At 37.4% G+C, this 27,571-nt stretch overlaps 1 protein-coding gene across 1 annotated transcript; it reads left to right on the top strand.

Moving 5' to 3' along the window:
• The first annotated feature begins 631 nt into the window (after positions 1 to 631).
• On the top strand, positions 632 to 24,251 carry LOC129369668 (LIM domain only protein 7-like). Its single transcript, XM_055045228.1, is given in 32 exon segments — positions 632 to 741; positions 913 to 1,013; positions 3,265 to 3,335; positions 3,660 to 3,729; positions 5,949 to 6,055; positions 6,460 to 6,490; positions 6,721 to 6,834; positions 6,946 to 7,111; positions 8,125 to 8,266; positions 11,855 to 11,914; positions 12,791 to 12,959; positions 13,278 to 13,423; positions 13,550 to 13,703; positions 13,780 to 14,406; positions 15,583 to 15,864; positions 17,698 to 17,812; positions 18,438 to 18,599; positions 18,720 to 18,889; positions 18,985 to 19,048; positions 19,124 to 19,183; positions 20,382 to 20,407; positions 20,531 to 20,638; positions 20,716 to 20,799; positions 21,493 to 21,677; positions 21,810 to 21,854; positions 22,107 to 22,158; positions 22,221 to 22,267; positions 22,269 to 22,397; positions 22,481 to 22,669; positions 22,777 to 22,885; positions 23,487 to 23,589; positions 23,789 to 24,251. Coding segments are annotated over 32 exon segments (4,014 nt in total). The 5' UTR covers positions 632 to 635; the 3' UTR covers positions 23,809 to 24,251.
• The last annotated feature ends 3,320 nt before the right edge of the window (positions 24,252 to 27,571 follow it).

The following is a 27,571-nucleotide window of genomic DNA, read 5'->3' as shown; positions in this document are numbered from 1 at the left end:
CTCATACTCGATTCATGAATCAACCATAACAGCCAACAATTAGAAGATTGTGAAATGTTGCAGTAGGTTTGTCATTGATTATGCAACATGCACATGTCTCACAGAAAGAAGTAGTTATAGTTTCAAACAGGCAGGTCTTCATTATTTTGCTGTTGCAACCAGATAGCATTGCATAACCTAACATGTAAGAGAAGATTACAAATGTTACCTTTAGGCAGCAAAGATATATACATAAAAAATACAAAAATAAATATACATATATAAATGTGGTAACTTATATAGTGGCACATTTGGAGATGCTCTGACTACCAGTCTAGCATTCAGAACTGGGGCAGTCAGTCTCTGGTACATGCTGAACCCTCCAATTATCAGACTGCTTACACTGTCGGACTGTCATTGTCAAAAACAACAGTCCAAGATCCGTTTTTGGTATTATGACTGTGCACACAAAGCAAAAACCCTGATAAGTCCCATCTGCTCCAATGACTGGATGCTCACTGGGTGCCACACAAACCATCTCTGACCTTGATGTTATGCACCAACCGACCGCTAGAGGGTCGGTAAACTTTTCTTCCCTTCAAAAACTTTGCTTGAAGTTTTTTGGTGGGCGGAGACTTCCCTGTCAGCCTCACTTAATGACTGAAACTTGTCACAGAGAGGGAAACTGGACATCAATTATCAGGGAACTTTGGCCGGTGAGCGTTCAGCCGTGGTCCAGGTTAACCAGAGAGACCTCCTCAGGTAGCGGTTCGTTTCTCATTGAACTTGTTTCCCCTCTTCTTGTGTTGCGCCTCGGACTCGTGTTTGGTGTCGTTAATTGGACTCTGTTAAAACGCTTGCTGCGGGTTGTATGCTCGGCGGTGGCCGCGCTCCGTAACTAATGAAATGTTGCCTGTTTTGCCCTTCAATTAGAGCTGCACCTTTGGCTTGTTCTGAATATTAAGATGGAGTGGCGCCAGCAGAGCAGCGTCAGCTGTAAAGACGCCTTCACCGAGGCTCAGCGCTGGATTGAGGTCGGTCCACTTCCACCACACGCTCACTGTCTATTTGCTGCTGAAACTTAATATTTTCCTCTCTAGGTCTTTTACAGATATTTACAATATATAGGTCCAAAGTTATTTAAACCTGCAGTGAGAACAGAGAAGACATTTCATTAATTAAAATTCACCTGTGCACCGTTTGTGACATTAAGTCTCACCTTTAACTCATGCTGCTGCCTTATTTGTTTTTTAAACGCTAACATTTAACCTGGCGTCGCTTTGCAGACTTATCTAAATGCAAAGCATACCTTGATAAGACTCGGGCACGAGTTTGTTCCCTGCGAAAGAAAAGCTTGTTTAAAATCCTCCCAGTCTTAGATAAAATAAAAGAATCATTTGAATGCAGCATTTAAATGAAGAGATAATTGGTCACATTTTAAATAGCACAGGCCAGTATGCAACAACATGTCTTTATGCCATGTGAGGTTTAATTTCAGCACAGTGTCTGAGAGAGGCGAGGTAAACTTGCAAAGGAAGGAGATAAAAGATCTTTGCACACTATTGTGCCACACATGGTTGGCCCGCTTTGCCACGCACGGTGGAGGAAGTGGTTTTTACAGCAAAACACAACCTTGATATTTCTGCCTCACTTGTGTCCATTCATTTTGTAAGCCATAATCCCCAAGTCATAACATGTGGGTTGTGTGTGCTGAATGTCAATCAACTGTAAATGGGACCATTAATGTCACTTGTGTCTGAGTAGATCATTATGAGAATTTTGTCCCGAGCTCTCTTGGCAGGAAGCCCGTGCCAATTTTACTCGTCTTTTTGCCTGCACTGACAGATGAAAGTATGCCGAACAATGATGAGCTGTGTGTGTGGCAGACTGCAGTGAAGCAAAGTGTGCAGATTTTCAAATAGCAAATTGTCATGCATTCTTTTTGTGTCAAGTCACAATGTAAATGTGGTCTCGCTAATATACTGTGCTGCAAGATAAGCTTCCAGTGTCTGTTGCTGTTTCATGGTTCCAGCTCCATGTGGATGTTTGCTTAGTGCTTATTGGTCAATGTGATCATTTGGTATTGAGTGAAGCTGAAGCAAATTCACCTTGTGAGCCTGAGTAACCTACTCCTTTAGATTGACAGTTCTCGCTTCTCTGATCTCTCTGGGCAACTTGAATAATGACATTTTAATTATTTCTGTGTAAAAATATTGGTACATTGAAAAGCTTAAACTAGTATCAGAGCAAATTTCCATACAAATATTTACTGTATTACTCTCAGAAGATTGCAGAAAGCAATAAAATGAAAAGAGTTTGAGAAGTTCTTCTACACAATAGTTTTTTTATTTTTTTTAATTTTATGAACTCCTACGGAAATGTGAGATTAACGTGCCCCACAGTGGCTCATTGTGTCTTGCCGCATTAACCTTGCACTGCATTGTTTTGTCTGACTCTGCTGAGAAACATCCGCGCTCTACCCAGTGGCCGGTTCGGCTATAAATGAATTGGGATTGTGGATTCCTGTGGGGGGACTAATTAGTGAGAGAAGCAGCCTTTTGGGGGCCCTCTGTTAGTTATAGAGGCAGACTTTAATAATGTCCTCATTACAAAAACACCCCTTGCCCTTTTCATCCCCCTGGCCTTTGAAATCACAGCGTTTTTTATTTATATATTTTTTTTATTTAAAACATTTTGAATGTCTTGGCACTATTGATTATGTAACTTTGATATATTTTGCTCTAAAGATTTTCTTGTACTCTGTTTGAGGTTTAAATTGAGCCTAAAGAAGATTTTCTTTCTTGTCATTAGCAGTAGATTTCATATAGTTTTTGACTGACGGCTACATGGATATATTCAACATTGGAAATGTCTGAGTTGCCTATATGTTTCTTTACCATAGAATAATTCTTGCAAATTTGTGGGAAAGTTAAAATCTTCAGATATGCTGAATTTGAGTTTTAATGTATGTTTTTTTTTTATGTACTATGTAGTTTAATTTCCCTGTGTGTGGAGCAACACCTGTTCAAGTTCTGTTTTCTAGTAATTATTTGTACAAGTTGTATCTATGAAGCAAAAAGTTACAGCAGTGTGTTTATACTTGTATACTCATTAATAATCCAGTAGATTATTGAGGATTACATGTTATGGAAAACAAAATGCAGTGGCCTGCTGCTCACATTGGGTGGCTTGTTTATGACAGCATGAAAACCAGTTTCAATTTAAAGATTGAAACTGCATGTTTCAATCTTTAAATTTGAATGTTTTTGTTTCTTCGACAATTAGGAGGTGACTGGAAAATCTTTTGGCTGCAGAGACTTCCGTCCTGCCCTAGAAAATGGAGTTCTGCTTTGCGAGTAAGTATTGATGCTCAAGTGGATTATTGTAACTCATATCTGAGGTATTCAACTGAACCAAATTCTTGAAATGGAAATGTGATTATCGCAGATATCAGCTATTGGTTGGACATTGCAAGTTAAGTTTAACTTTTTACTAAAATTAGGATTTGGCTCACTTTGGATTTTAAATGCATGAACTTAGTCTCTTGTGACATGAAACATCAGATTTTATTTAAGTTTTATACGTTTTAAACAGTTCCTTTGAATTGCACTTGAAGGTCAGACTTGTCTATTGTTTGTAACCAAGCAATACATTTCTCTTTGCTAATTTTGTTTTCAAAGCTTAATCAACAAGTTGAAACCTGGGATTATCAAACGGATGAACAGACTTTCCACACCCATTGCTGGCCTGGTAAGTGCTAGACTTCACACTTCAGCCATCTGGTGCAAGTGTCAGTGCAAATATGATCAAACTGCACAAAAAAAACCAAAGCACCTGCTAGCCAGGAAGTGTTGTCAAGTTGTGTGGATTTCCTGTTGGGGGACTTTTTTTTTTTTATCTGAATGTACCTGAAACTGTATTTTGAGGCAGTAATCGAACAGGAATATGTTAAATTTATTGGCCATCGATACAAATGGGATTATTTTTTTTTGTGTTGAGGCTGCCTGTTTTGACTCCAGGCAGCCTCAATACAAGTGTGATTGCCAAAACTGCCCAAAGCAAAAGCATAGAAATATCAATTTCATCCTTTCAACAGAGGCCAACAAACTGCCAGACCATAACAATTGATGCAGGAGAGGTGGTTGTGGATTAATCTACAGCTACATCAGAGATCTCCCTGTGGTTTTCACAGCTTTAGGGACCACACTGATGGACTGCATGTTTCAATCTTTATAATGCTGTTAACATGATGGTTGTTTATGTGACAGATGTAAATTATTTTCCACTTTAAAATAAGTAAACTAAGTGATTGCAGATGGAAAGTCTCTTGCATTCAGTTTAACTTCACCAGTCATGAAAAGCACCAGCATGCTATAACATCCAAAACTTTGCAAAGATTTAGGTAATCTTTATTATTTTAAAGTGTCTTAAACTGTTTGGAATTGAATCAATATTGTTGAATGAAAACAGTGAAGATGAAAATTGGAAATGGATGACAAGACAATACACAATATTCAACAAACAAGGGATGAGGGTTTAGCTTTGTCTTAAGGGCACATGCCTGGTATCTCCAGACAGACTATTTTATAATGTTGGTGCAAGGACTGAAAAAAAGCTCCCTCAAACTTCCTTTTGAGAGCCTTGAGGATGCTCAAAACAAATGTACCCTGGAATGGAAAGCACATACGGGTGTAAAAGAGATCACAAGGTCTACCTAGTGTGGTGGTGCAAGGCCACATTTAAAAGCCAAACCTTGAAATCTGCAGTCACTTCAGCCTGAAGTAAATTCATAGAGGTCGGAACCAGAATATTATGTTGTTTTCCTGCACCCATCTAAACATGAGCTCCTGGTTTCTGTACCATTCACAGAAAACATTTCACTTGATAAGGACTTTGGACTTTTTCATTTATTGTCTGACTTGTCTTGAGACCTGACCTCAACAGCATGAAAACCAAAATGAACAAACAAAAAAATAGTATTTCAGGTGTGCACCTTCTGTCATTTAAGCATAAACCACTCCCAGTGTTAAGCTGAAAGCTCATTTGGATCTGTTGATGGATCTCAAATGCTTTTGTGTAATGGTTTATGTTGTATATATATATTTTAAGATGGACTCATTTCACAAGTTGTGCCTTTGACTGTACCTAAATATATAAATTTGGGGTAGAAAAATCATGCACTTGTTATTTTTGTAATAGAGCAGCACAATGCACTGCAAATATCTGGAACCTATTCCAGATAATGATGATTATCATTATTTTTTTTAATGCCAATAAGATATTTAGCATGTTGGGTGGATGATGTTGATCCCCTTTCTTGATACAGATGACATGCCAAAGATGGTAAAAGTCACAGAAAAGGCTGAAAGTAGAGATATACTATTTAAAACATTGCTGGAATGGCTGCACTTAATATCATTTTTATTCATCTTAAGTTGTTTTGTAATTTCTCAGTTTGCATACTGTTAGAGATTTTCATGTGTCCTGCTGAAGTAATAATTATAGCTTTTAGCTGCTGTTTGAAAGAAAAAAGTGGCCTGCTCACATTGGGTGGCTTGTTTATGAGGAGATGTAGGGCTCTGACTTGACACAAATTACAACAGACACTTTAGTCTGGATTTCCTTTTTCCTATTGGATTTTTAAGGTGCAACACTTCTAAGGTGTTGCACCTTACAGGGAACAAAAAGTAAGAAAATTTTCATAACAAAACTTGTTTAAATCTTCTGAAAAGCAGTTGAGTCACAGAAATTGCCTGTTGCATCATTGGCCCATTAATATGACTGTTTTTTTTAAGTGCTTAAGTTTAGATGGAAATGGCATTCTTCAAATTACTACTTTTTTATTTTATTGTTTGCTTTTGCATTGACACTTGTCTCAGTGAAGCAGTTCAGTTGGTGAGTGAACCAAAGAAGATGACCAGAGTAAGTTATACCTCTGTTTTTAATTTGCTTTTTTATTATTATTTCAGGATAATGTGAATGTTTTTCTGAAAGCATGTGGAAAACTTGGACTAAATGAATCCCAGCTGTTCCATCCTGGTGATCTTCAGGATCTGTCCACTCGGGTGACACTCAGGTAAAGTTGTTTTTGAAGAATTTAACTTCTTTCAAGGCAGTACTTGTGTAACTCTCTCCCCTGCACAGTCCTTCAATTATTTGCAGTCTGAAAGTTTGTCTATGGCTACATTTGGTTCTTTCAGCATTAGCATTTTTACAAGCCATGTGCTCAGAAGGTAAAAAGAGGGCTACTTTGCATTGATAATGACTGACACTCTGGCTGCCTAACATTTCATTTGTGTATGTTGATACCCGGTTCTCAATAAAAACCTGATAAGTAGCTGATTAGTACAAGTTGCAAATGAGGCATTGATGTGTCTCAGCTGTTTTTTTGGGGGGTTAGGAGGTTGTTTTTTTTCTTTTTTTTTTCCTACTGGAGACTATCACATTTTTAAAGTCTGTGTAAATATAATTTGTTTCTAGGCGTGATGAAAGCCAGAGAAGGCTAAAGAATGTAAGTTTACATTTATTTTACTTTTCAATTTTAATGTTTTTGTTAATTGGTAATAGTTGTAAGTGACGATAAAACTTGAAAATCTCAAAACACAATCCCTGTAAATTTAACTGCCTGCACATGTCGGCTTAATTGATAATAAAATGCTTTTTATGCCTTAATTGGAAAACAAGCTTCCCTGTAGATGAGGTGGCAGTTGTCACTGTGTTTTCAAATGTCTACCTTTTTAGGTCCTTATCACAGTATACTGGCTGGGTCGCAAGGCTCAGCTTGACACATTCTACAGTGGTCCTCAGCTAAATTTCAAGGCTTTTGAGGGGCTTTTAGGATTGGCCTTGTCCAAGGTAAGCTGCTTGTTCAACTGTAGGGTGTTTTTGATATTTCAGCTCTTCTTTCTTTCTTTCTTTTTTTTTAAGACCTCTGATCCATAGTAACCTTGTCCTTTCTAAAACCAGGCTCTAGAAGAAGGCAGTAATACATCTGTGAAAGATGGGGTTTACAAGGAGTGCCACTTCTCAGAGGGAGAGCAAAGTCTGCAAACAAGGCAGAATTATGATAGAGGAAATTCAGTGGATGGCTTTGAGTGTGTGGATCCACCAGCTGGCCGTCTAAATGAAGAAGGCACGTATTTGTATTCCATTCAATGCCCTGATCGATAAGTTGCCGTATTTCACACCCCATTCCTGCAGTGTCACATAAATTATATTCTGCCAGTTTGGGTGGAGTTTTGAGTTATTTATAGATTCTGAAAAAGTGGATTCTAGTCTCTCTAATGTCAAATGCATAAAAAATACAGATATGGCAATTTGAATTTTGTCTCTCTGACCGCAAATAAGATTAGTGATAAAATGGCTTTAACAAATATGACTCTGAAGGTGTGGAGACAAAAATGATCTGGCCTATGTACTAAGAAACTCGTATTCAGACGTTTTCAGTTTTTGTGCCATTTTCTAATGAGGTTTGTGAGGTTCTGTCTTGAGAGCATTCTTTTGTAAACCCTGAACTTAAGTGGAATCAAACAATGTTTAAATAAAACATGTTGGCTGTTTTCTTTCAATTTGAAGAAATCTAGATGCAAATTTTATTTGGGTGTCACAGCTATTGCATGCAGTTAATCTGTGGTTTTTTTCTAACCCTGAAACTTAAAAGGCTGCCTTTTTGTTTTCTCCATTTCTTTTTTGGCCACTTGGACCTGGCTTTGTCATGACATTTCACTGTGCAAGCTGCACCTTTTTGAGGTTATTTTTTAAATGCAATTCATGATGATGCCAACATTTTAATGTACATTTGAAAAATATGATATACTGTGTTAATTTTCACATTTAGTTACCCAATGGCTGCCTTTTTAATTCAGTATAAAAAATGATCTGTATGTGGCTGTCTGGCTTGATGCACGTCAGCGTTGCATAGTGACAAGTTCAACACTCTGGTGATAAAAGTTTAACTATTTGACTTATGCACCCCAGAGGCTGTGTGAACACGGTTCTTCTCCAAAGGTTTGCCTCTTCTTCATGGTCTTCTCCCTGTTTGTTTTCAACTTTAAAAAATTTCCTGGTTTTCTTCACCAAATGTCTTGCTTTATCAATTTTTAATTGTATTTTCATTTGGATAATTTTTGTGTGTAAAATCTCCAGGTTTTGAAAGTGACGCTGAAGCAGAGCAAGTGTACAAGATGGACAGCACGAAGGACTCAACCTACCTAAACAAAGGACGTATCCCACCACCGCTTCGTAGAAAACAGGGACGGGACGAGAGCATGGTGGGCCAAATCCCAAGGTAACTTCAATGCGTTTGCTGCTTCTAACAGAAAGTTCACACACTGCTAAAAACTTGCTTATCTATAGCTGGCCTTGCACAAGAGAACGGCCTAATGTTATTTGCATTCCTCTTCACTACCAGTACTGGATGTTCTGTTTTAACGGCATATTTAAGGTTGTGGTATTGGGATTACTGCAATCCCAATACCACATATGTGGATATTTGGTCTTGTGATGGTTGTAATTGAGCCTTCATCCTTGTTTGGTTCTGTTGAAGTAAATAATCTCTAAAGATGCACCATAAGGGGTAACTGGGTAAATTTGGTTTAGTTTGTAACTGATTAAATTCATATTTTATTCTAGTGATGCACAACATATTGGCATCAACATCTGTATGGACTGAAGTTATACTTTATATTTGCTTCTCTCAGTAGAATAGCACCTATATTAAATTTGCTGGTTAATTTCAACAATTTTGTTTTGTTATTTTGAGAGGGTGTTAGTCATACATGTTTTATTTGTTTGTGCATGTGGCAATGCAGCTCAGAGTTGGAGGGATCCTGACTAAAGCAATGTCAGCTGTGTGTTTTTTATTTTTTTATTTGTTCAAAGGGTAGGGAAATGCACTTAATGCATAGTATTGAAAAATGTCAGTCGTTAACCATAAAAACAATGTGATTATCTGATACAAAAATTTGTCCAAGCTTTCATAATTTTCTTTATTTATTTTTAAGAAATAAATAGATTAAGTCAAAAAAATTATTAGACCATGGCCTTAAAGACCATGGTTTTAAAGATTTGGCACTGTTAATTTTAGAAAATTTTAATAGATTCTTTCAAAAATTGTGGATTTAAGGGATCAAATTGGATGTTGGCCTTGTAAAAACATGCTTTCATGTCTTATTTTTTTTTCAATTACAAATTGAAATGTTGCAGATCAAATTAGTGCTTTTCATATTGTTTTGATAAAACAATATGCTGAGAAAAGCTTAACATGACCTGAGCTTTATTTTTATCCCTAAGCTTAAGCTACGTCAAGACAAAGCATTAAGTGACTATATGCATTCTCAAAACTGAAAAAAAGTTCATCTGATATTTCATGTGAGGTTAATGTGTATATACAGTGATTTGCCTTCATTCAACTTCACACAAAATTGACCATAACAGGGAAAACGGCTGGAGATTCTCATCAGGAAGAGTTGCAAATAAAAAGGATAAGTGATTTTTCTAACCCTTTTTATAAATTATTAGCTTATTGAATGAAACCGACTGAATGAAAGCATTTTAATTTTACTTTCAGTGCTTACTGAAATTAAAATTTCAGTAAGCACTATGGTGCTTATGTGTAAGCACTACCTATGGTTACTTGTAATATGTAGGGTAAACCTTTTAAAAAAAAAAAAAAAAAACAGTTTTGTCAAAACTGCTATGTAAAACTTAAACCACTAGATGTAATTGTTCTACAAATTACATCTAGTGTTTTTTTTTTTTTTGGAATATTTACTTGTGATTAATATTCTAAAATATTAACCACAAGTAAAATAACTCTGTAGACATTGAATTTTGTGAAAACCTGTAAAGTAAATCTGTAGTACTTTATAATGCTTTCTGACTGTCGTACATTTACATTCAGCTGCACAACAGGATGTTGGTACAACTTTTATATAATATATTTTCCTTGACACTTGCTATGTGCCTGAGCTTTTCTTAACGGGTAGCACTCAACTAAAACTCTCAAAAACTTTCTCAAGTTGAAAAGCTTTATGGAAGTCTAATTTTGCCGTCTCTACTTTGGAATTTTTCCTGCTGACATTTCCTAACATGGTGTGACCTTGGGAAGACTCCCAGCACTGATCAGTCTTGGGTATTCTACTCTTTACTGCAGTGTTGTAGATTCCATATTGTCCCAACAACCACACTTCCCTGGGTCTCCAGCTGAGAATGAGCGTGACACTGAACAAGTGTCTCTTCAAGTTCAAAACGAGGATGACTCTGAAGATAATTTTAGCGAAGCAGACCCTGTCCATGATGATTTGTATTTGCGAAGATTGAAGCAGACTTTACACCAGACCTCATCCAATCCTTATTATGATCGCTTCTTGCCTCGATACTGGACACCTGAAGAGGAGATTCACGTCCATAGGATCCACCTGGGCTCACAGAAACGACCATGGTATCGTAAAATGCTTGCCCTAAGGTCTGTTTTTATTTTAAATTGATAGCTTGAGATATATTTCGGCATTTCGGTTCTAGAGCAGTATGCTTAGATCTTGCTATTTGTTAATATTGCAACATCGCATTTGAGTATATTTCATTGGGGTTTTATATAACAGACCAGCACAAAATGTTACAGAATTTAGAAGTGAAAAGAAAATGTTTTTGGATGTTTTGGATATTTAAATATTCAATCATCACAATCTATGCTTGAGCCATTTTGTGAGGAGAGTTGTAAAATAATTAGCTGTTCCAGCTTGCAGCTGTAATTGCAGTGATGGGACGTTGCATGCCACACATCTTGTATCTTCTAAAAATTAATTGTACTTTTCCATTTGTTTTACAATTATTACTATGTGTTGATCTGCCACATAAAATCCCATTAAAATACAATCTTTTTTGTATGACTGTCAAACGTATACCTTGCCAAAGGTATTACACATATATGGTTTTCCTAGATAATGACTTTGCATTAACAAGTATTGCTGCCTTTTGAAGAGTTTTCAAATCAAATTAATCTGTTGTGGTTGCGTGTGAAGCTGTATTTAACCTTTTCTTTTTCATGCTGATATAATCCCTTATGCTAAAGTATTTGCTATACTTGCAGAGCATCAGTAGTTTGCCAAAAAGAAGCAAGACTGTGGACATAACCTAAATGTACTTTGGAAATTATATTTGATGTAATTGGTTTTCATCTTCTATTGTTTTAAAATCATTTCATGCAACTTCTTTTGTTTTATAGCAGGAAAGCTTTAGTTTTTACTGAAGAGTTGGGCAACACCTCCCAGCGACCCACAGCTGCTATGGTGGATGATGTCTCTGCCACTTCTGGAAAGCGTCTGAATGAAGACAAACTTTTTCAAACCTGAGCTTCGACTCAGATTCACATCCATCACATTGAACATCTGGGTTCAGCTTTGACATACTAATTTAATATTGTGGTCTCCCTTGTGTAGCACATCAAAGATTGGACTGTGATTGTGTTGTGCTGCATTTTGTGATATTCTGTGACTTTTACTCTCTATGTAACTGAGGATATTTTCCCAGCATGTTGATGATGTAGTCTTTTGTTAATAACTGTTGAACATGAATCATGCATTGCCTCTTCTGTTTAGCCATAACAGAAACATGTTAAAACTAACACCTTTATGTCAGCACTGTTCTCCAGTTGGCTGTTGTGTGGGAATAAAATGTGGGCTGAAAAACTCTAATATCTACACAATATATTAAACTGGATCTTTTTTTTCCATCATATTTGGGCTTTATTTGCATTCTAAACATGTGGTGTGTACGACTTGCAGTTTAAGTTTTTTTCACTTTTAGGATTTTGGTTGCGGTTTCCTCACATCTGGGTGCAAACTGGTATTCACTAATCTTTTTTCTGGTTCTGTAGAGCATATCAAACCCAAATCAGGCCTGAGACACCAGTTCAGGTCAACCCTGGCTGGATTTGGTGAGTTATAATTATGGTTGTGTAGACACAGCCAGCCATGCCCATTTTTTCAGATTTTATTGCTCCTTCATCTGGATATGTTTTTTGTCTCTGCTTTGCCTTGCCTGCAGAATTTAGTTGCAAATTTTATTTTGTCTCTTCATAAGATGAAGTGCTGGGTTGTTAATTTTCCAGACAGAGAATTGACAGCAGGATTTTTGCCAGACTTCAGCATTGCTTGCAATCAGTCTCTCTTTCTCCTATCAACTTAAGACTGTTGTTTTGATTACACCACCTGCTAAATGCTGCTGTAACTTATTTAGAGCTCGCATCTGACATCCTCTGTTGCCTAGAGCCATGCCATAACTTGTTACTGTACAAGTTATGTCTGTTGTGTTATGCAGATGGCAGCATCTGTGAAGGGCCTGTGGTATTTGACTGGCATGCTCCTCCCTTGCTTGCACTTTGCTACCGATTTGTGATGTTTGTATGCTCAAAATGTTTTTACAGCTTGAGTAGATGTGATCTGTTAAGAGCGGCTGTCAAATATGCTGGTTGTGCCCATGCTTATTGTTGTGTAAGAAAATTGCATTATTCTTGCTCTGCTGCATCATGTTGGTCACTTCTTATTCAGTAGCAAACTTGTTTATGTAATGTAGTGGGCCAGAAATACAAAAAAGTCCAACGGGCTTTTAGAAAATTAGATTTCATATACATTGTGAAATATTACAGGAAACATTGTTTAAACATCTAAATCTTTGTAATATACTGACATTTGACTCAAATACAACAGTGAACATTTTCTGAAACCTTTCAGCTGCTCATGGCCAGAATGACAACCAATGTTTTTTGTCATCAATATTTCAGACTCTTTCTCTTTTTGTCTTTCTGAACCAGGAGCAAATCCCTCAGTGACATCCCTATGGTGTATCCTGTGCGTAAAGTTTCAAATGGAAATGCCATTTCTGATAAAGGCCAAGACACCAGTCTGGCGAAGGACTGGAATCTAGACATTGAAAGAAAATATAGCGTAGGTGCCAGGGACAGCGAAGCTCAGTGGCAGGATGTAAGTCAAATTCGACAATTCATCATCAAGTCTTTAGTAGTCATTGAATGTATTTTACTGTGTAGTTATCTTTTCACCTGCTGGATAAGTAGAACTGTTGGATGTTTGAAAGTTTGCATGGAAGTAAGAATATTCTTATGTTGGTTTCCCAACAAGACTTGCCTACCTATTCAGAGACTAGACTAACTTAAATGTGGTCTTGCCAAAAAAAAAAAATGGTGTGGTGAGGGCCCTAAAGTTTTCATAAAATACTGGTCACGATGAAATTGTGATTGAATGCATGCAGCAAATGTAGTGGTTGATTTGTGTTTGGTTCAGGATTTGACGAGGTGGAAGAATCGACGCAAGAGCTCAAAGCCTGAACTGTACAGGAGGTCATTTGAAAGGGATCATGTCAACCATTTCACCAATGGGACTGTAATAAATTCTGATGGTAATGAAGCACCAGGAGGGCCCATAAAGAGGTATGTGAATGCTATATATGGAGTAAGAAATATTGTCAAGTGTGTTGCAATGAAATTGAGCTTTATATAAGCTAAATGCAAATCAATGCTTTTGACCCTTTATTTTCATTCTACTTTTTAATTCAGAGACCAGTCGCCATGGCGGCACAGCTCCTCTCCCCGTCCTTACTCCGTTTCTCCATCCAAACCTCTGAGCTCTGATCTCAGACCACATACTAAAGTTATTTTGACCCGCAGCTACACTACTGAAGCACCTTTCAGCTCTCAAAGTCATTCTTGGGTGAGATTACAGAGAACTTCCATTTTTATCTTTGATCTAAAAATCTATTACAACCTATTTCAACATGTCTATGCAGGAGTCTCAACTTGGAAGCAAGCCTGAATCTGGCGGGTCTGTCAGAGAAGAGGAAAGTTACTCTGCCTCTTTGGCTGCAGATGGGAGAGACAGAGTTACCACCCCTTCTCCATACCAAACTTTCACCACTCAAACTCAAGTAAAATCTCTGGGCAACCAGTTTAGCTTTCCTTCCACATCTGAGCAAAAACAACCAGAGAATGTTTTGCCATACCAGAACTCCTGTACGGTAAAATTTGCAGAACTAGGACCATTTGATAATAAAGAATCCACTAGAAGCAACAACTCTGCTTTGTACCAACGTTCCTTCAGTACTGAGCCAAAATTGAGAATTTGTTCTCCTGATGTAGCTGGTCAATCAGGAGTTACTGTAACAGAGGATCAGATGAATCGGATCAAGAAATCTCAAGAAACTTCTAAAATTATTGATTCAGTAGAGGATGGAGTAACCTGTCAGCAGGACTCTGCAGCTGTCTCAAAGTATTTGTCCAGAAGTACATGGTCCAGTTCTGCTAGCCTTCCTCGTGGGTACCGTCGGTCTGAGGGCTCCACTCGTCTCTCTTCTGCAATCACAGCCACACCTTTTGGGACAAAGCCATCCAGACACTCACTACCAAGACAATACAATGTGAGTTTGCAATTAAAAAAAACCTGAAAAATTAAACTTTTTTTTTTTAGATGAATTTACAGTATTAGTATTATACTTAGCATAAAGCTAGTGAATATGCTCTTAACTGAATAAACTCACCAATAAACCTAAGAGAAATTGTTTTACAAATGTCAATTACAATTGTAAGAATTATTATTTTTTTTAGTTTCTGTATCACTTGAAAGCCTGTTCATTTCCCTTTTAAATGGTGCCAGATGCTCTAGGAAATGGTTTGGTGTGTTGAGTAGAGCAGACTGTGGATGCGTCTGTGAAAAACCTATTAAATTGCTTTAAGGTCCAAGCAGCTTTTGATTGAGGCAGTGTGATGGTTTGGGAAGACATCTTCCCACTGGAAAATTAGTCTCGTCTTCATTCTAGGCAATCTCAATGCAGAGAAGATGTCGAAATAAACTCGCACATTAATAGCAATCTTAAATCGCCACTCTTTATGGACCATATGCCAAGATATCAATATCTGTCAATACACAACGGGATTTATTACACACCATTTCCACACTGTGGGAAAGGAGAAATTGAAAAATCCACCTGCAGTCCTGACTTAAATTCCACTAAACATTTGGGGGATCTGCCTGGATAAGCTGTTGTGTGATGAACATAACCACACTGGCTGACAGTCAGTAAATGCTGCCTGAAGAACTGGATGCCATCCCACAAAAGAGTGCGGTGAAGCTGGTGACCAGCTTGAGGTGCCAGGCTGTTGTGTTCGATTCTTCAACTCACTACTTGATGCCCCAGCTTATTGCATAAGTAGTTATATCCCCATAGATTGGTTTCTTAAACTTCAGTCATTCAAGAACATCAAACGAGTGTAGCTGAATAATGTGGTTGGCTTTAGCAATGAAAATATATTTTGTCAACCAGTTAATTTATTGCATGCCTGGAATATGGCTTTTTTTATTTGAAATCATTCAAATAAAAAAAAAATTTGGTTTCATAAGAGTAACCAAATTTTGCTCTTACACTGTTGCACTGTTTCTACTAGAGGTACCTTTGTAGTATTCATTGCCCCTCTTAAATTATAACTTTGGTCCTGTTTTCAATGACTGTCTTTTTTCTTTTTTACATATTCAAACCTGGTTTGACACAGTCTGATAATATGTACCTGATCCTCTGTGATCATGTTTTTTCCTCTAGGCTGACTGTCAGAGTTTGATGTCAAACACTGAGGAGTCACATTCCTCATTCACCAGATCATCTTTTAAAAGACAGACTGCGGCTGCTCACCTGAGGGGTCAGTACCAGGCCTCAATTAGGCAGAAGAAGGCCAGCCAGGTGAGGCAGACTGCTACAGCACAGAAAGAGGAAGTGAACAGTCGGCCCTCCACCCACATACAACCTCAACCTTCTGCAAAAAAACAACCTTGCCACAACAAAAGCTTCGTTCTTGCATATAATGCCGGTGCTGACCTCTCAAAGGTATGTTGTTATTTTAGTACAAAGTCAAATGTACTTCAGCATGCTGTCAACACTAAAAAGATAAAATTAGCAAGTCAAGGCTTTGTAATGTTGAATTAATGTCCATTGAGGTGTCTTTAATTATCTTTTTACAAGATGGAGAAACGATAACTCGGTAGGTGCAACTTTGACGTAATTACATAATTCACTGTGAAGTACTGTCACGAAAAAAATTACTCTAAAATGAAATGGTAACAAATGAACATGGCAAAAAATGTTTTAGCAAGTATAAATGCATCACACCCAAATACAATTTTTGCAGCCCATTAAAGCATGATGTACCAAAAATGCAACCTACCAAAATTTTTTTAAAGGAAGCTTATGAATTTATTAATTTAGTAATTGAGTCAAATTAAATAATTTAGATTAAAAACAAATAAACAAAAATAACATTTTCAACTTTGAAATTGAGAATTTTTTTTTCTTTTGTAGTTTAGGGAAACAAAGACTTGAGTAAATATTTGCCATTCAACTGCAATTCATTTACATTCATAAATTCTCATGTAATTACTGCTCTTATTATTTGATACTAAAATACATACTCTTATATTCATTGCATACATGCAGTGCTAGCAATCTGCACTTTGTGATAGAACTAGAGCTCCATTAAAAAAAAAGAAAAAGTGATTCTTGCTGTAAAGTATCCTAAAGTGAATATGATCAATTATTTAAAAATTAATGCCTTCAAACCTTGAACAAAAGTTCAATTGAGCATAATAAAGTTAAATTGCATTTAAATCTGTAGAGCTTAAAGGCAGAGTTAATGTGCGTTAACGTCACTTTAAATTTGGACAGCTAGTGCCCTCTATAAACAGCATCTTTGCCAGTGTGTTTTGCAGAGAAATGCTGTTAAACACTGAAAACTTGACAATTTTTTTTTTTATACTTGCTGTGCCTCTCTGACTGTTATAGTTTAATGGCACCTAAGTGGATAATTATGTCCACAAACCGTTTCTCTCAAGGCACCTTAGTTTTATTTTTTTTATTTTAATAAACACATTTTGGCATCTTAAGACATTATCTGAGATTTATTTTACCTCCTGTAGGCTCATTTGGATTTTAACATCAATGCAGATGCCTAATAACTTCAAGAGGGATTCCGTAGCTAAAGTGTCAGAGGCAGAAATATTTGTATCTTTATCGCCTTATTTGTGTTTAGCGTTTTTCCACCAAAGGATGCTGCACAGTATTCTTATCTACACTGGATGAGTTTGTGTATTGAGCCTTAAAAGCAATGCATCAGTATAATATTTAATATTGCACTGTTCTTTGCCTTCACATAAGCTGCATAATTTTAAGACCTATAGAGAGATTTGGGGTTCCAGTGAATTACAATTTATAATTAACTTACTCGCTTCAGACCCTCAAAGGAAAGGATTCATCATTGACAAGTTGTGCTTGAGCTGAGTTTTTGTAGTAGCAGTATATTAAAGCACATTATCTTAAATAAAGGCTAATTGGGTTGTTAAATTTGCTCAGATCAAATTCTTTAAACACTGTTATTGGTTGGCTGCTTTTTGCATATGTATATATAATGCAGTAGATCGTCATTTGAGTAAATGTTGACTTGGCAAACATTTCTTTGTAATACAATTTTAGCAAAAATCTAATTTATAGACATGGTGCTGAAGTTCAGGGGAGAGAGGGCACCGAAAACAAATTTGAATTTGGTATTCAGGGTATCCATTACTACACTTGTGTAGCAGGTTTCTTATTTCTACCTGGAAGTGCAGGACACTGGATCACAGGGTGTCACCTTTACCTACGTACGTGTGTGTGTATGTGTGTTTGTAGGTTGATCACAGTGACATGAGAGTAAGCTTGACTCTTAAACCGAACAGTGTACCGGACTTTGGCTTCCAAACTCAGTGGGACTCCACAGGAGTAAAAATAAAATCTATTCGACCAGGTAAGACATTTTATATCTCTTGTGCCTTGTTAAATTATTGCCAGAGTAATGCATTACAGTTGGAGCCAAATGATTTTCAGATTAGATTTTTGGGTCAAGACATTGAGCTTAGCAAATTCCTTAATTCCTTCTCAGCTTGATTCCACAATTGTTTTTTTTAAACCAACTGAACATAACTGCTTTAGTCAGATCTCAGGATTGAGAACATTTTTTCAACATGTTGGGAAATATCTGGGTCAATTTGGGACAAAATGTAATATTGCTGAAAGGGTAGTTTTCAGTATTTATTTTTCAAAATGTTAAAAATGGCAGATGGTGATAATCGGTGTGTTCCAACTCTGCCCTCAGCAGATATGCAGCTGTTTGGCCATTTTTCTGTGAAAAAACTCAAAATTGTATTTCCTGATTTTAAAGCTCCTCCATGAATAATTAAGACGCAACGCAGGTGTCACTTGTTGCTTTGAAGTTTGGCTTTCCTGCCTACTTGTCAACTGAAAGGATTAGGATGCTGCTTTAGCTTCCTTTTCCCTTTATAATCAAAATATTGATTAATTGGTATTGCAAAGTCATCTCCTGTATATTGTTCTGTCTTTTGCTCATTTTCCTGATGTCACTCATCCTGCAGGTAGTCCAGCGGAGAACTGCCAGCTGTGTGTGGGCGATGAGATTGTGGCAGTCGATGGTGTTGCACTTGTATACATGACCTACAGTCAATGGAAGGATAAAATGGCGTCCTCCCTGCAAACCGGCAGTCTAACCATGGACATTCGGCGTTATGGCATCAAGGGTAAAATATGCCAGCAGTAGTAATTAATTTGATTCCTACAAGAAATTGTAATTTCTGTATTGCATTTGTTTCCAAGAGATTTATTTTTATGGATGCCTGTTGTTTTTTTATTTTTTAAAGATTGGAGCATGAATAAAGGAAGTGATCTCAACCGGCCAAAACAGAGCATGCTGACCCTCAACCTGACTTCTGCAGCACCTGTTTTAATAGGTCGCTCCGATCACCATGCCAACAATGCAGCCTCTACAGAAATGACACAAGAATCCCAATTTAATGGGCAGAGAGACGATGTGGGTCTATTATAAAAATCTCTCACAATTTAGACTCTAAACCTTCCTGGTGTTTTCACTTACTGTAAAATTTATTTATTTATTTGTCCCTCCAGGAAACCCAAGATAAGGCCATCGGTGCACTGTTCTCTGGCAATGCCTCTAATGTCAGACGTAAAGGTAGATTTTCTACACAAACTACTTCAAAAGCAGACAGATTGTTCCCTGTATAATTCATTCTTTCTTTCCATGTAGAAAACAATAGTATAACTACAGAAAATCAGAAAAAGAGGACAGAATTTTTCTCACAGAAAGGTAACGCTAGTATTACTAAAGGCTTCTTGTATCACAGCCTGGAAGGCCTTTGCTTTGCTCCTTTAGCTTTTAAACTTTCTGCACATTAATGTACATTTAACTGCTGTTTGTGTACATTAATGGCTACACTGACTAACATGTCAGGCTTGAGGGTAAATTTACAAAATCTGCTTTAAAATCTTTAAGAGTCATTGGAAAAAAAAAGTTTGAATTTGGACAACTTTAATATGTTTACATGTAAAACAGTTAATGCAAATTGAAGTAAAATTGTTCAGGTCTTTGCACTTGATGCAAACAAATGACCACAAGACTGCTACCACTGGTTCTGTCCTTTTTACATAAAATAACCTACTAGTGAGTCTTGCAGGATATGTTGACTCATAGATGGTGTAGTGAGTGTTCTGTAGCTTTATTTCACTGTTTCGCATTAAATGAGAAAATGTGCCATGCTTTTATGGCCAGATTCTGGCTATGTAAATTGACCGTGTGGCCATCTTATGTGGTTGTTGCTTTACCTGACATTTCTTCTGCAATTGCTTCTCTCCCCAGGCTTTGCAGGAATCAGCTCATCAGTTTACTTGTGTGGTAAATGTTTGCTCTGTGTGGAGTTCATGTTTGTTTTGAGCAGCTTGCTAGATGCTAAAATCTGCAAAGCCACCATTTGTTGAGCATCAGCAAGTAAACCAAATGCTTTTCAATTTGTCAGAATGACAGATGAATGCCTTTATTTTTTGTCGTTTTTGTTCTGTGCCTGAACAGTTTCTATTTGAGTGTTTTCACTGCGCCATGTTAGGCTGGGGAAACATCAGTATGCTGATTTAAAAGCAGCCTTGCGTTCATGATTCGGGTCCAGTTAACTTGGAACAAGTTATTTCACACATTTCTCCTGGTAAAGATGTACATGAAGAAAAGAAAAATCTTCTATTTACTTTAGAGTGCATGTTTGTGTTTTGGGCTCCAGAAGTCACTGCAGCACAAAGCAAAACTGTTCTGTTTTCATTTTGAGTGTGTGCCTTAGATGCAGCCCATGGGAGTAGCAAAAGGAATGTATGCAGTGTAAAATATAAATTCAGCAGCCTTAATGTATCCCCAGTCTTTGCGTGGTGTCTGTTCAATCTACTGTATATAATGCTCCACTTGCTTTTGCCATCTGAAAAAATGTGTGGTGTTTCTGCTGATCTCTGATTCTCTCACGCAGGAGGCTCAGAATCGGCAATATCTGATGTAAGTTACTGAAATTCATCAAGGTGTTATTTTTATTTATTACAGGGATGGCGTGATTTGATTTATGCTTAGTTTATGTAAAATTCCCGGTGATTAGAAAACAATAAATTTGTTCAATTCCAGATTCAGGTGCCCTCCCTTAACCCATCCTCATCCACCTGGTGTTGGGACCGAGAGGAGGATCGTAGGCGGCAGGAGAAGTGGCAGGAAGAGCAAGAACGCCTCCTACAGGTAAATGCTGGTATGCAGTCAGGATAACAAATTGTTTAGTGATGAAGAAAAACTGCATGAGTTATTTTTTTCTTTAGGAACAATACCAGCGAGATCAAGAGAGGCTGGAGGCAGAGTGGCAAAGGGCACAACAGGCTGCAATAGAAGGGGGGATGCTGAAGGTATTGTCTTAGATTTTTATAAAAATCTAAGTTGTATACTCCCACTATGCCATCACTCTGAATTAAGAGGGGGTTTTTGTTTTTGTTTTGCAAGATCCAACAGATATAATTTTTATACACTAAAAAGAAAAAAAAAATTACTTTCTCTCGTCTAAAATAATTTTTTTTTTTTGATTGATGGGGAAACCCTCCCTCCCCCAAAGTCATATAGAGTAGTAACTATTTCCACTAAATGGAATTTAGTCTCAAGCTTCCTGGCATGACTATATATTGGCTTATTTAAATAAATTTCCCCTTCTTTCAATATTATAAGTTGGCATATGCTTCTATACGATTCTTGTTTCAATAAGTGTGCTACTAGATATTACATCTCTGGCATCCAAGCTCAACATTTTTGATTTTGTTTAGAAAAATGGGTGACTTGGGTCTTTGTAATTTTTCAATCTTTTCCTCCCAAAAGCTGGAATTGGAGCTTTTGGGAGGAAGTGTAAAATGGGAAACAGCATAAGTTTCACCACCTTATGGAGTTTAACACTGAACAAAAAAAAAAAACACTCTGAAACATAAGTCTTATTTTAAACCAAAGAACAGATGTGACTTAAAATTTGTGGCTTTTGAGATAATAATTTTCAAGCAACACAAAGGTTTGCTATTGATGCACTTCATCTACAAGATATATTTTCATGTTTATAGGAGAACACAGCTGAGCAGACGAGTGGCTGCGAGAAGTTTCTCAGTTCACAGCTTTGTGTGAATGGACTGACAAAGGAAACAAAAGATGAGAAGCTGAACCTCAACAGAGATCGGAAAGATGCAGAACTAAAACTTCCCAATGATGCACACAGAGTGCAGAATAACAGGAATCCTGAAAAAGATTGGTAAACCAGCTTTCCTTCGAGGGTTCTTGTGGGCTCAAGAGTTTATGAAGTACACGCATAGCATGGCCTAAGATGTTTGTCTTTTTTCCCTCTCTCATTGCTGCGGGGTCATATTGTGCTTTGGCTGGTCAGGGCTGGGGGCTCCCATGTTTTCGCTCAGCTGTCCCATACGCACAGGTCTGAACAAGCTTAGCTCTGTTTCTACTTATTATTGTACTCTGGCTTCATCCCACTGCTATTTGCTTTAATTTATGTAACTTTAATTACTTTTACTGCATTTTTTTCCCCCCTTAAGTTATAATAAAGAATTGGCTTGGCTTAATTTGATCGTATATTTTTTTAAGGTTAAGTACAATGGAAAAACTAGCAAACTTCTACCAAAAAAAAGTGAAGTTGAATTTAGAAATGACTTTTTCATTTTTCTAACAGGGCAATGTCCATGTCAACTCCGTCTCTCTCTGGACCATACAAACAAACAAGAGGTTAGTTTACCATAGTCTCAATTATTTTCCTTTGCACTGGGCTAACTCCAAAATTTGGATTGGTTTAGTTGATCCAAGGAAGGGAAGAGCACTGACTATGTCAAAGGCTGAGAGAGAGACTGCAGATTTTGGAGGAGATGAAGAAAAGGACTCAGCTTCTGACTGACAACAGCTGGATTCGTCAGCGCAGCGGCAGTTTTCACAAGGAGCCAGTTGAGGTTCACACATCCATGAAGAGGTAACTCAAAAATTGGCTAAAAGCTTGTATTGCATATTGGCTGTCTTTTTATTTTATTTTTTATTTTTTGCAACGTCCCACAGATATGAATCTCTGGACAACCTGGATATTTTGCATCAGGGCATAGATTCTGCTCCAACATTTACTTACCCTCGCCCCAATTCAGCTGCTGCAGTTTACAATTATCAGAATAGGAATGCCTCCACACGCTACAGCACTGGATCAATATCATTTCAGAGAAATGCAAACATGGAGTCCTTTCATCACGCCAGGTACACAATTCATGTAGATGTATTTTCCAAATTTTTTTGTGTGCAAGAGTTTTTCTCCATCTTCTTCACACATGGTTGCCTTACACTGTTAACATGTGGAACCCCAGGATGATCAGTGGCAGGAGGACTTGCTGTATGTGTGAGCGTGCCCTGGGTAGTGGGGCAGCCATGGTCATAGATGCCCTTAGTCTCTGTTTCCACCTGACCTGTTTCCAGGTGAGAGGTCATGACCTGGTTAGGGTGTGGTCATAAAGCCCTTTTTCGCTTTAAATAATTGTCACCAGAAACACTTCCTGCTTTCTTTTCTGGTGCTTGCATTGGGAAGGTTTTTTTTATTTATTTATTTTTATTAATGTTCTTTCCAATAAGGTCAGGAGAAATCCCATTTAGTCTATTTTAATCATGCTTTGCCTGCATGAAGGTTTCAGAGCTTTGATCTTTAAAGCATCTGGATTGGTGTCTGCTCTCCCAGAAGTAGTGAGATGTGCTCCTTCTGCTCCAGTTTCTATTTTAAGCACATTTATTAGCCGATTGGGTGACAACGCTACTCTGTCATGCTTCGCTCTGAGGTGCCAATTGTTAACGTTCTCACCGGCATGGGATTTTGTTGACAGTGGTTCATTAGCCAGTAGATGTAAAATAACTTCACTTTCTGCTGTTGAGTTCCCAGACAAACATGCATTTCTGTAAGGTTCATACAGAAACAACAATCTGCTTTGTGCTAAGGTGGTGGACAATTTGAAGTGAATTTGAGACATTTCACATCAGCTGGAATCTTAAATTGACTCTGATCCGTTTCTCACTTCTCCACCGTCAGTGTGTGGGCTGCCACCAACACATCGGAGGAACAGAAACTGGAGTCCAAGTTCGCATCCGAAACAGGAAGCCCTACTGTGACTACTGCTATTTCCAACTGAAGTGTGAGTACTGGACTTTGCAAGACTGACTGATTCACACAAGATAAGGAAAATAAAATACCTCACAGCTTATATACAGAAGTGTAACAGGGGGGTCATAAATATTCGGTCTTTGAGATTAATTTTCTTTCTGTAAGGAAAAAAATCCTGTAGAGCAGTGTCATTTTGAAAATGAAGCCTAATTTTCTGTTTTCTATTTTAGACACTGCCTTCCACATGTGACCAATACACTGTGCCCCAGACACAAGAAAAAACTGTGGAAAATAGTGTAACCATAATAAATGTATGTTTTTTTTTTCTTTTTGTCATTTATTAGTTTTTGGGACAAACAACCAAATTAGATTCCTCCTAGCTGATTTTTATCTGATAGATGCCATTTGGCTCAACTGTATTTCTGCTGACCTAATTATAAAAATGTAGATTTAATATATAAATTAAATAGAGTTGCAACTATCTAATTACTTGATTTTGTGACGTCTATGTTGCTGTTTATTACATCTGTGTGCTGTGTCTACCGTTTTCCCGACAGTGCTGTAAATGTATCAGATATTTAAGAGGCTGTCAAATATGACACATTTTAACAACATACTGAAACACTTTAACATGTAAGGCCACATGGTGGGATATGTGTTATCTTGATTAAAATCTAAATAAAAGTACACTAAACATAATCCATCTGAGTTTTTCATGTTGTCTTCTATCCACATGGGGGCACTGTTGGTCTTGTAATGAGTCTTACTGTTAATAAAAATGTCGAGTTCTTCTGAATATATGCAAAATTATTTAATCACTGGTGAAGCAGTGGAAGACTTTGAAATGTTTCCCTTTTGTATTGTGATTTACTGAACGGATTCATGGTTTGTGTTAATGGGGACGTCTGTGCACAGTGGGATTTATTACTCTTCACCAAAGAGTGAAAAATTAACAAGGGAAACGAGACCAAAATAAGGAATTGTACAGTCATTTAAATTTCTAAAGACATCTGACTTGACAGAGGAAAGAAATGTCCCCATATTGTTTTTCTTCCACTTTGTTGTATATGCAACAATACTGTGTAATGCATCAACATTTCTAAGAACTATTACAAGATTAGTTTCTGCTTATTTACCTTGGTGATGTGCGTGTGTGTGCATGTGTGTAAGAAGCTTGAAAAGAATCAAATAATAGCACAGAGAAACATTGAGCAAATAACTTGGTCTGCTAAATTCTGCTAATAAAAGTATCTAATCATCATTGCTTCTGGGAAATTGGAAAATAATTGTCAACAGTATTACAATACTACAAGTTTAGAAATGGATCAGTGTTTGTGTCTCAGGAGGAACAGATGTAATCTACCATTTGAGTTGTTCCAGCTTCCGCCGCACGACATGTAGAAATGTCCCTGAACAAAGCCCTGAACCATGCGTTGTTCCTCACCCAGGATTTATGTGTGGTTTGTCGTGTAAAACTCCTTTCGGCATTTAAGACTGGAGAAGCTGTAAAACAGCTGGATGAGAATTTATAAATCTTGAATATTTATAAATCCACAATAAGCCAATGAAATATGCATCCATCCAGCAAATTTATCCAACTTCAGAAACGGTTGTGTATTTTCACTTGAAAATGACGTCTACAGTTCTGTTTGTTACTAGGCATCCATAATTCTTCCATTATGCTGATGGATGACAGTTTTGGTCATAAGTTGAAAGCTGGCTTCCATTTAGAAGAATTCAGAGAAAATGTGAAGGTTTTACATTGTTTTGGGTAACAGATTAATAGGAAAATAGGGAAGGTTTTTTTTTTTTTTTTTTTACTTGGCTCTTCAGCATAGAAAGGCTTTTCTGGAACATGCTGGATTAAAGCTCTCTGGATCTTGACTTATCTGGTTTTTGACTAAAAAAGTTTCATAAGTTCATCTATTTGTAATTCAGCTTCATATTTACAGGTGACGTTGTGGGACTACTATAGTATGGTAATTATACAAAGACACTCGGCACTGGAAGTGCACAAAGGAGGGTTTTACAGCAGTATTTTTGTCTGGACGAGGAAGTTGTTCATGCAAATGTGCACATCTGTGGTAAATTACACAAAACATCCCAACTCACCTCACCTGGCTGGCTTTGCTTTCACTCTCCCACAATTTGACATGTAGATAGAAGGGGGAAAAAAAGCTTAAATATTTTTACAAGGGTGCAATATAGGTCCTAGATAAGAGGCGGTTATAACTATAACTTTCATCACCCATTGCCTAATCATTATTTTACAGTTCACTGTGACCCTGGTCTTTTGTAAGAGAGATCACTTCCCCAAAGGCACAGTGGAAACATTTTGTGACATCCTCCATCTGTTTGACAGGACAGATCCAGCATGACCTATTTAAATACCACAAGTGAAGTAAGGTGGAAACGGTAGAAGGGCAAACAAAATGGGCAGGTTCCACGGGCTAAAAGGTATTTGTTTAAATTTAACTTGAGCTGAAAGAAACTGATCGATCGTGTGGGACACTGTTTACAGAGCCGCAGTATCAAACATTCCTCACAGTGTAATGGCTGGTCTTTCCCACTTAAACTAAATCTTTTTATCCTGTTTATATATTAAATCATCATAAAATTTTCCATTGACTTGTCAGATGTTCATTTGTCCTTTAGTTCACAAGAATATAAATATATGTGCCGCTCGCTAACAAAATTATCCTGAAATGCTAAGTTAAAGGTTGACAACCGCATGCAACATCAAGGCTGTTTAGTTATGGAGGAAACTCCAAAGCAGCCAGTAGTGTTTTTGAATCTTTAAAGTGGTTTGAAGTAGTGCTGGGATATATATGGAAGTATGTATTTTCTAAGGGTTTCTGTTGCCGAGTGGAAAATCTTGACCTTGTCTTCACTGAAGAATCTGAAAAATGTTTAAAACTCATTACTTCCTCTGGGTATCAGGCAGTTCAACTTGGTTATTTTACACAGGAGACTCTTACAGATGCCCAGAAGTTGTTTACTAGATGAAAAATGTTTAGTTTTTTTTTTTTTTTTAATTTGCAGGAAGTCTGTCTTCAACTCTAATGTGAGAACTTCTTTGTGTGATTGGCCACAAGCAATGCAGACTTCTGTCAAACCTCTTATCCTTGTCTGTGAAGAAACTTCATTTTGGGTTGATCTTATCATGGGCAGCACTGCAATAAATTTTAGTTGGAACCATGATCTTTTTGACTTTCTCACATTCTCACAAAGATTTCCTAAGAGGTTTTAGCACCAGACTTTGATCATGTATGCATGGGCTGCAGAATGAAAGGGAAAGCAGTTTGATATAAAAATGCTACCAATGTGGCTTTTTGTCTTTGCTCTGCTTATGAAAGAAAATTATGATGACATGAGGAAACGCTTTAAAACCGCCAATGTGGTTGAAACCATACCCATTATTCGTCTCTTGATACATGAACCAACATGTGGCTGTCCCAGGAAGAAATAATAGGCGGGGCTTTGCCTTGCAGCTATCTGTGTCATGCAAGGGAAACATCACTAACATTATCCAGAGCCCAATCAGTCGGGACGGCACTCCTAGCTCCAGAAAAAAACAGACAGGCTAATGTGGAATGTGTTATGGTTCCTCACTTGAGTTGTGATAATAACTGAATCTGAAGTTTAGTGTCTATTTTCAGGTTACAGAAGTGGCGTACTTTTCAAAACCCTCAGTTGGCTCACTGAGGCTGCACTGTGGCCAGGCTTGGATGGTTTGTCCTTTAAACGTGCTTAACTGAGCGGTGCCTCGTTTTGCATGTTGACTTGAATCATTTGATGTCTTTCCAAAAGTAGAAATCCATCCAGTATTGTGATGTTTTTATGGAGAAGCAGCTGTTAAGCCAGACAAAGTAACTACTGTTTATCTGTACAGTCTCTGACAGTTATCTGTACCTCTGAGTGTTTCTAACTTATGTCTTAGCTCTTAAACATAATAAAATACCCTGCAGAGACGTGTTGGAATGCCTCTAACATTTTGTTAAAGGAAAAAGAAA

The sequence above is a fragment of the Poeciliopsis prolifica genome, unplaced genomic scaffold (assembly GCF_027474105.1).
Source record: "Poeciliopsis prolifica strain line A6 unplaced genomic scaffold, Auburn_PproV2 SCAFFOLD021, whole genome shotgun sequence".
Lineage (NCBI taxonomy): Eukaryota > Metazoa > Chordata > Actinopteri > Cyprinodontiformes > Poeciliidae > Poeciliopsis > Poeciliopsis prolifica.
The sequence above is the reverse complement of the archived record's forward strand: the minus strand, read 5'-3'. Positions and strand labels throughout refer to the sequence as shown.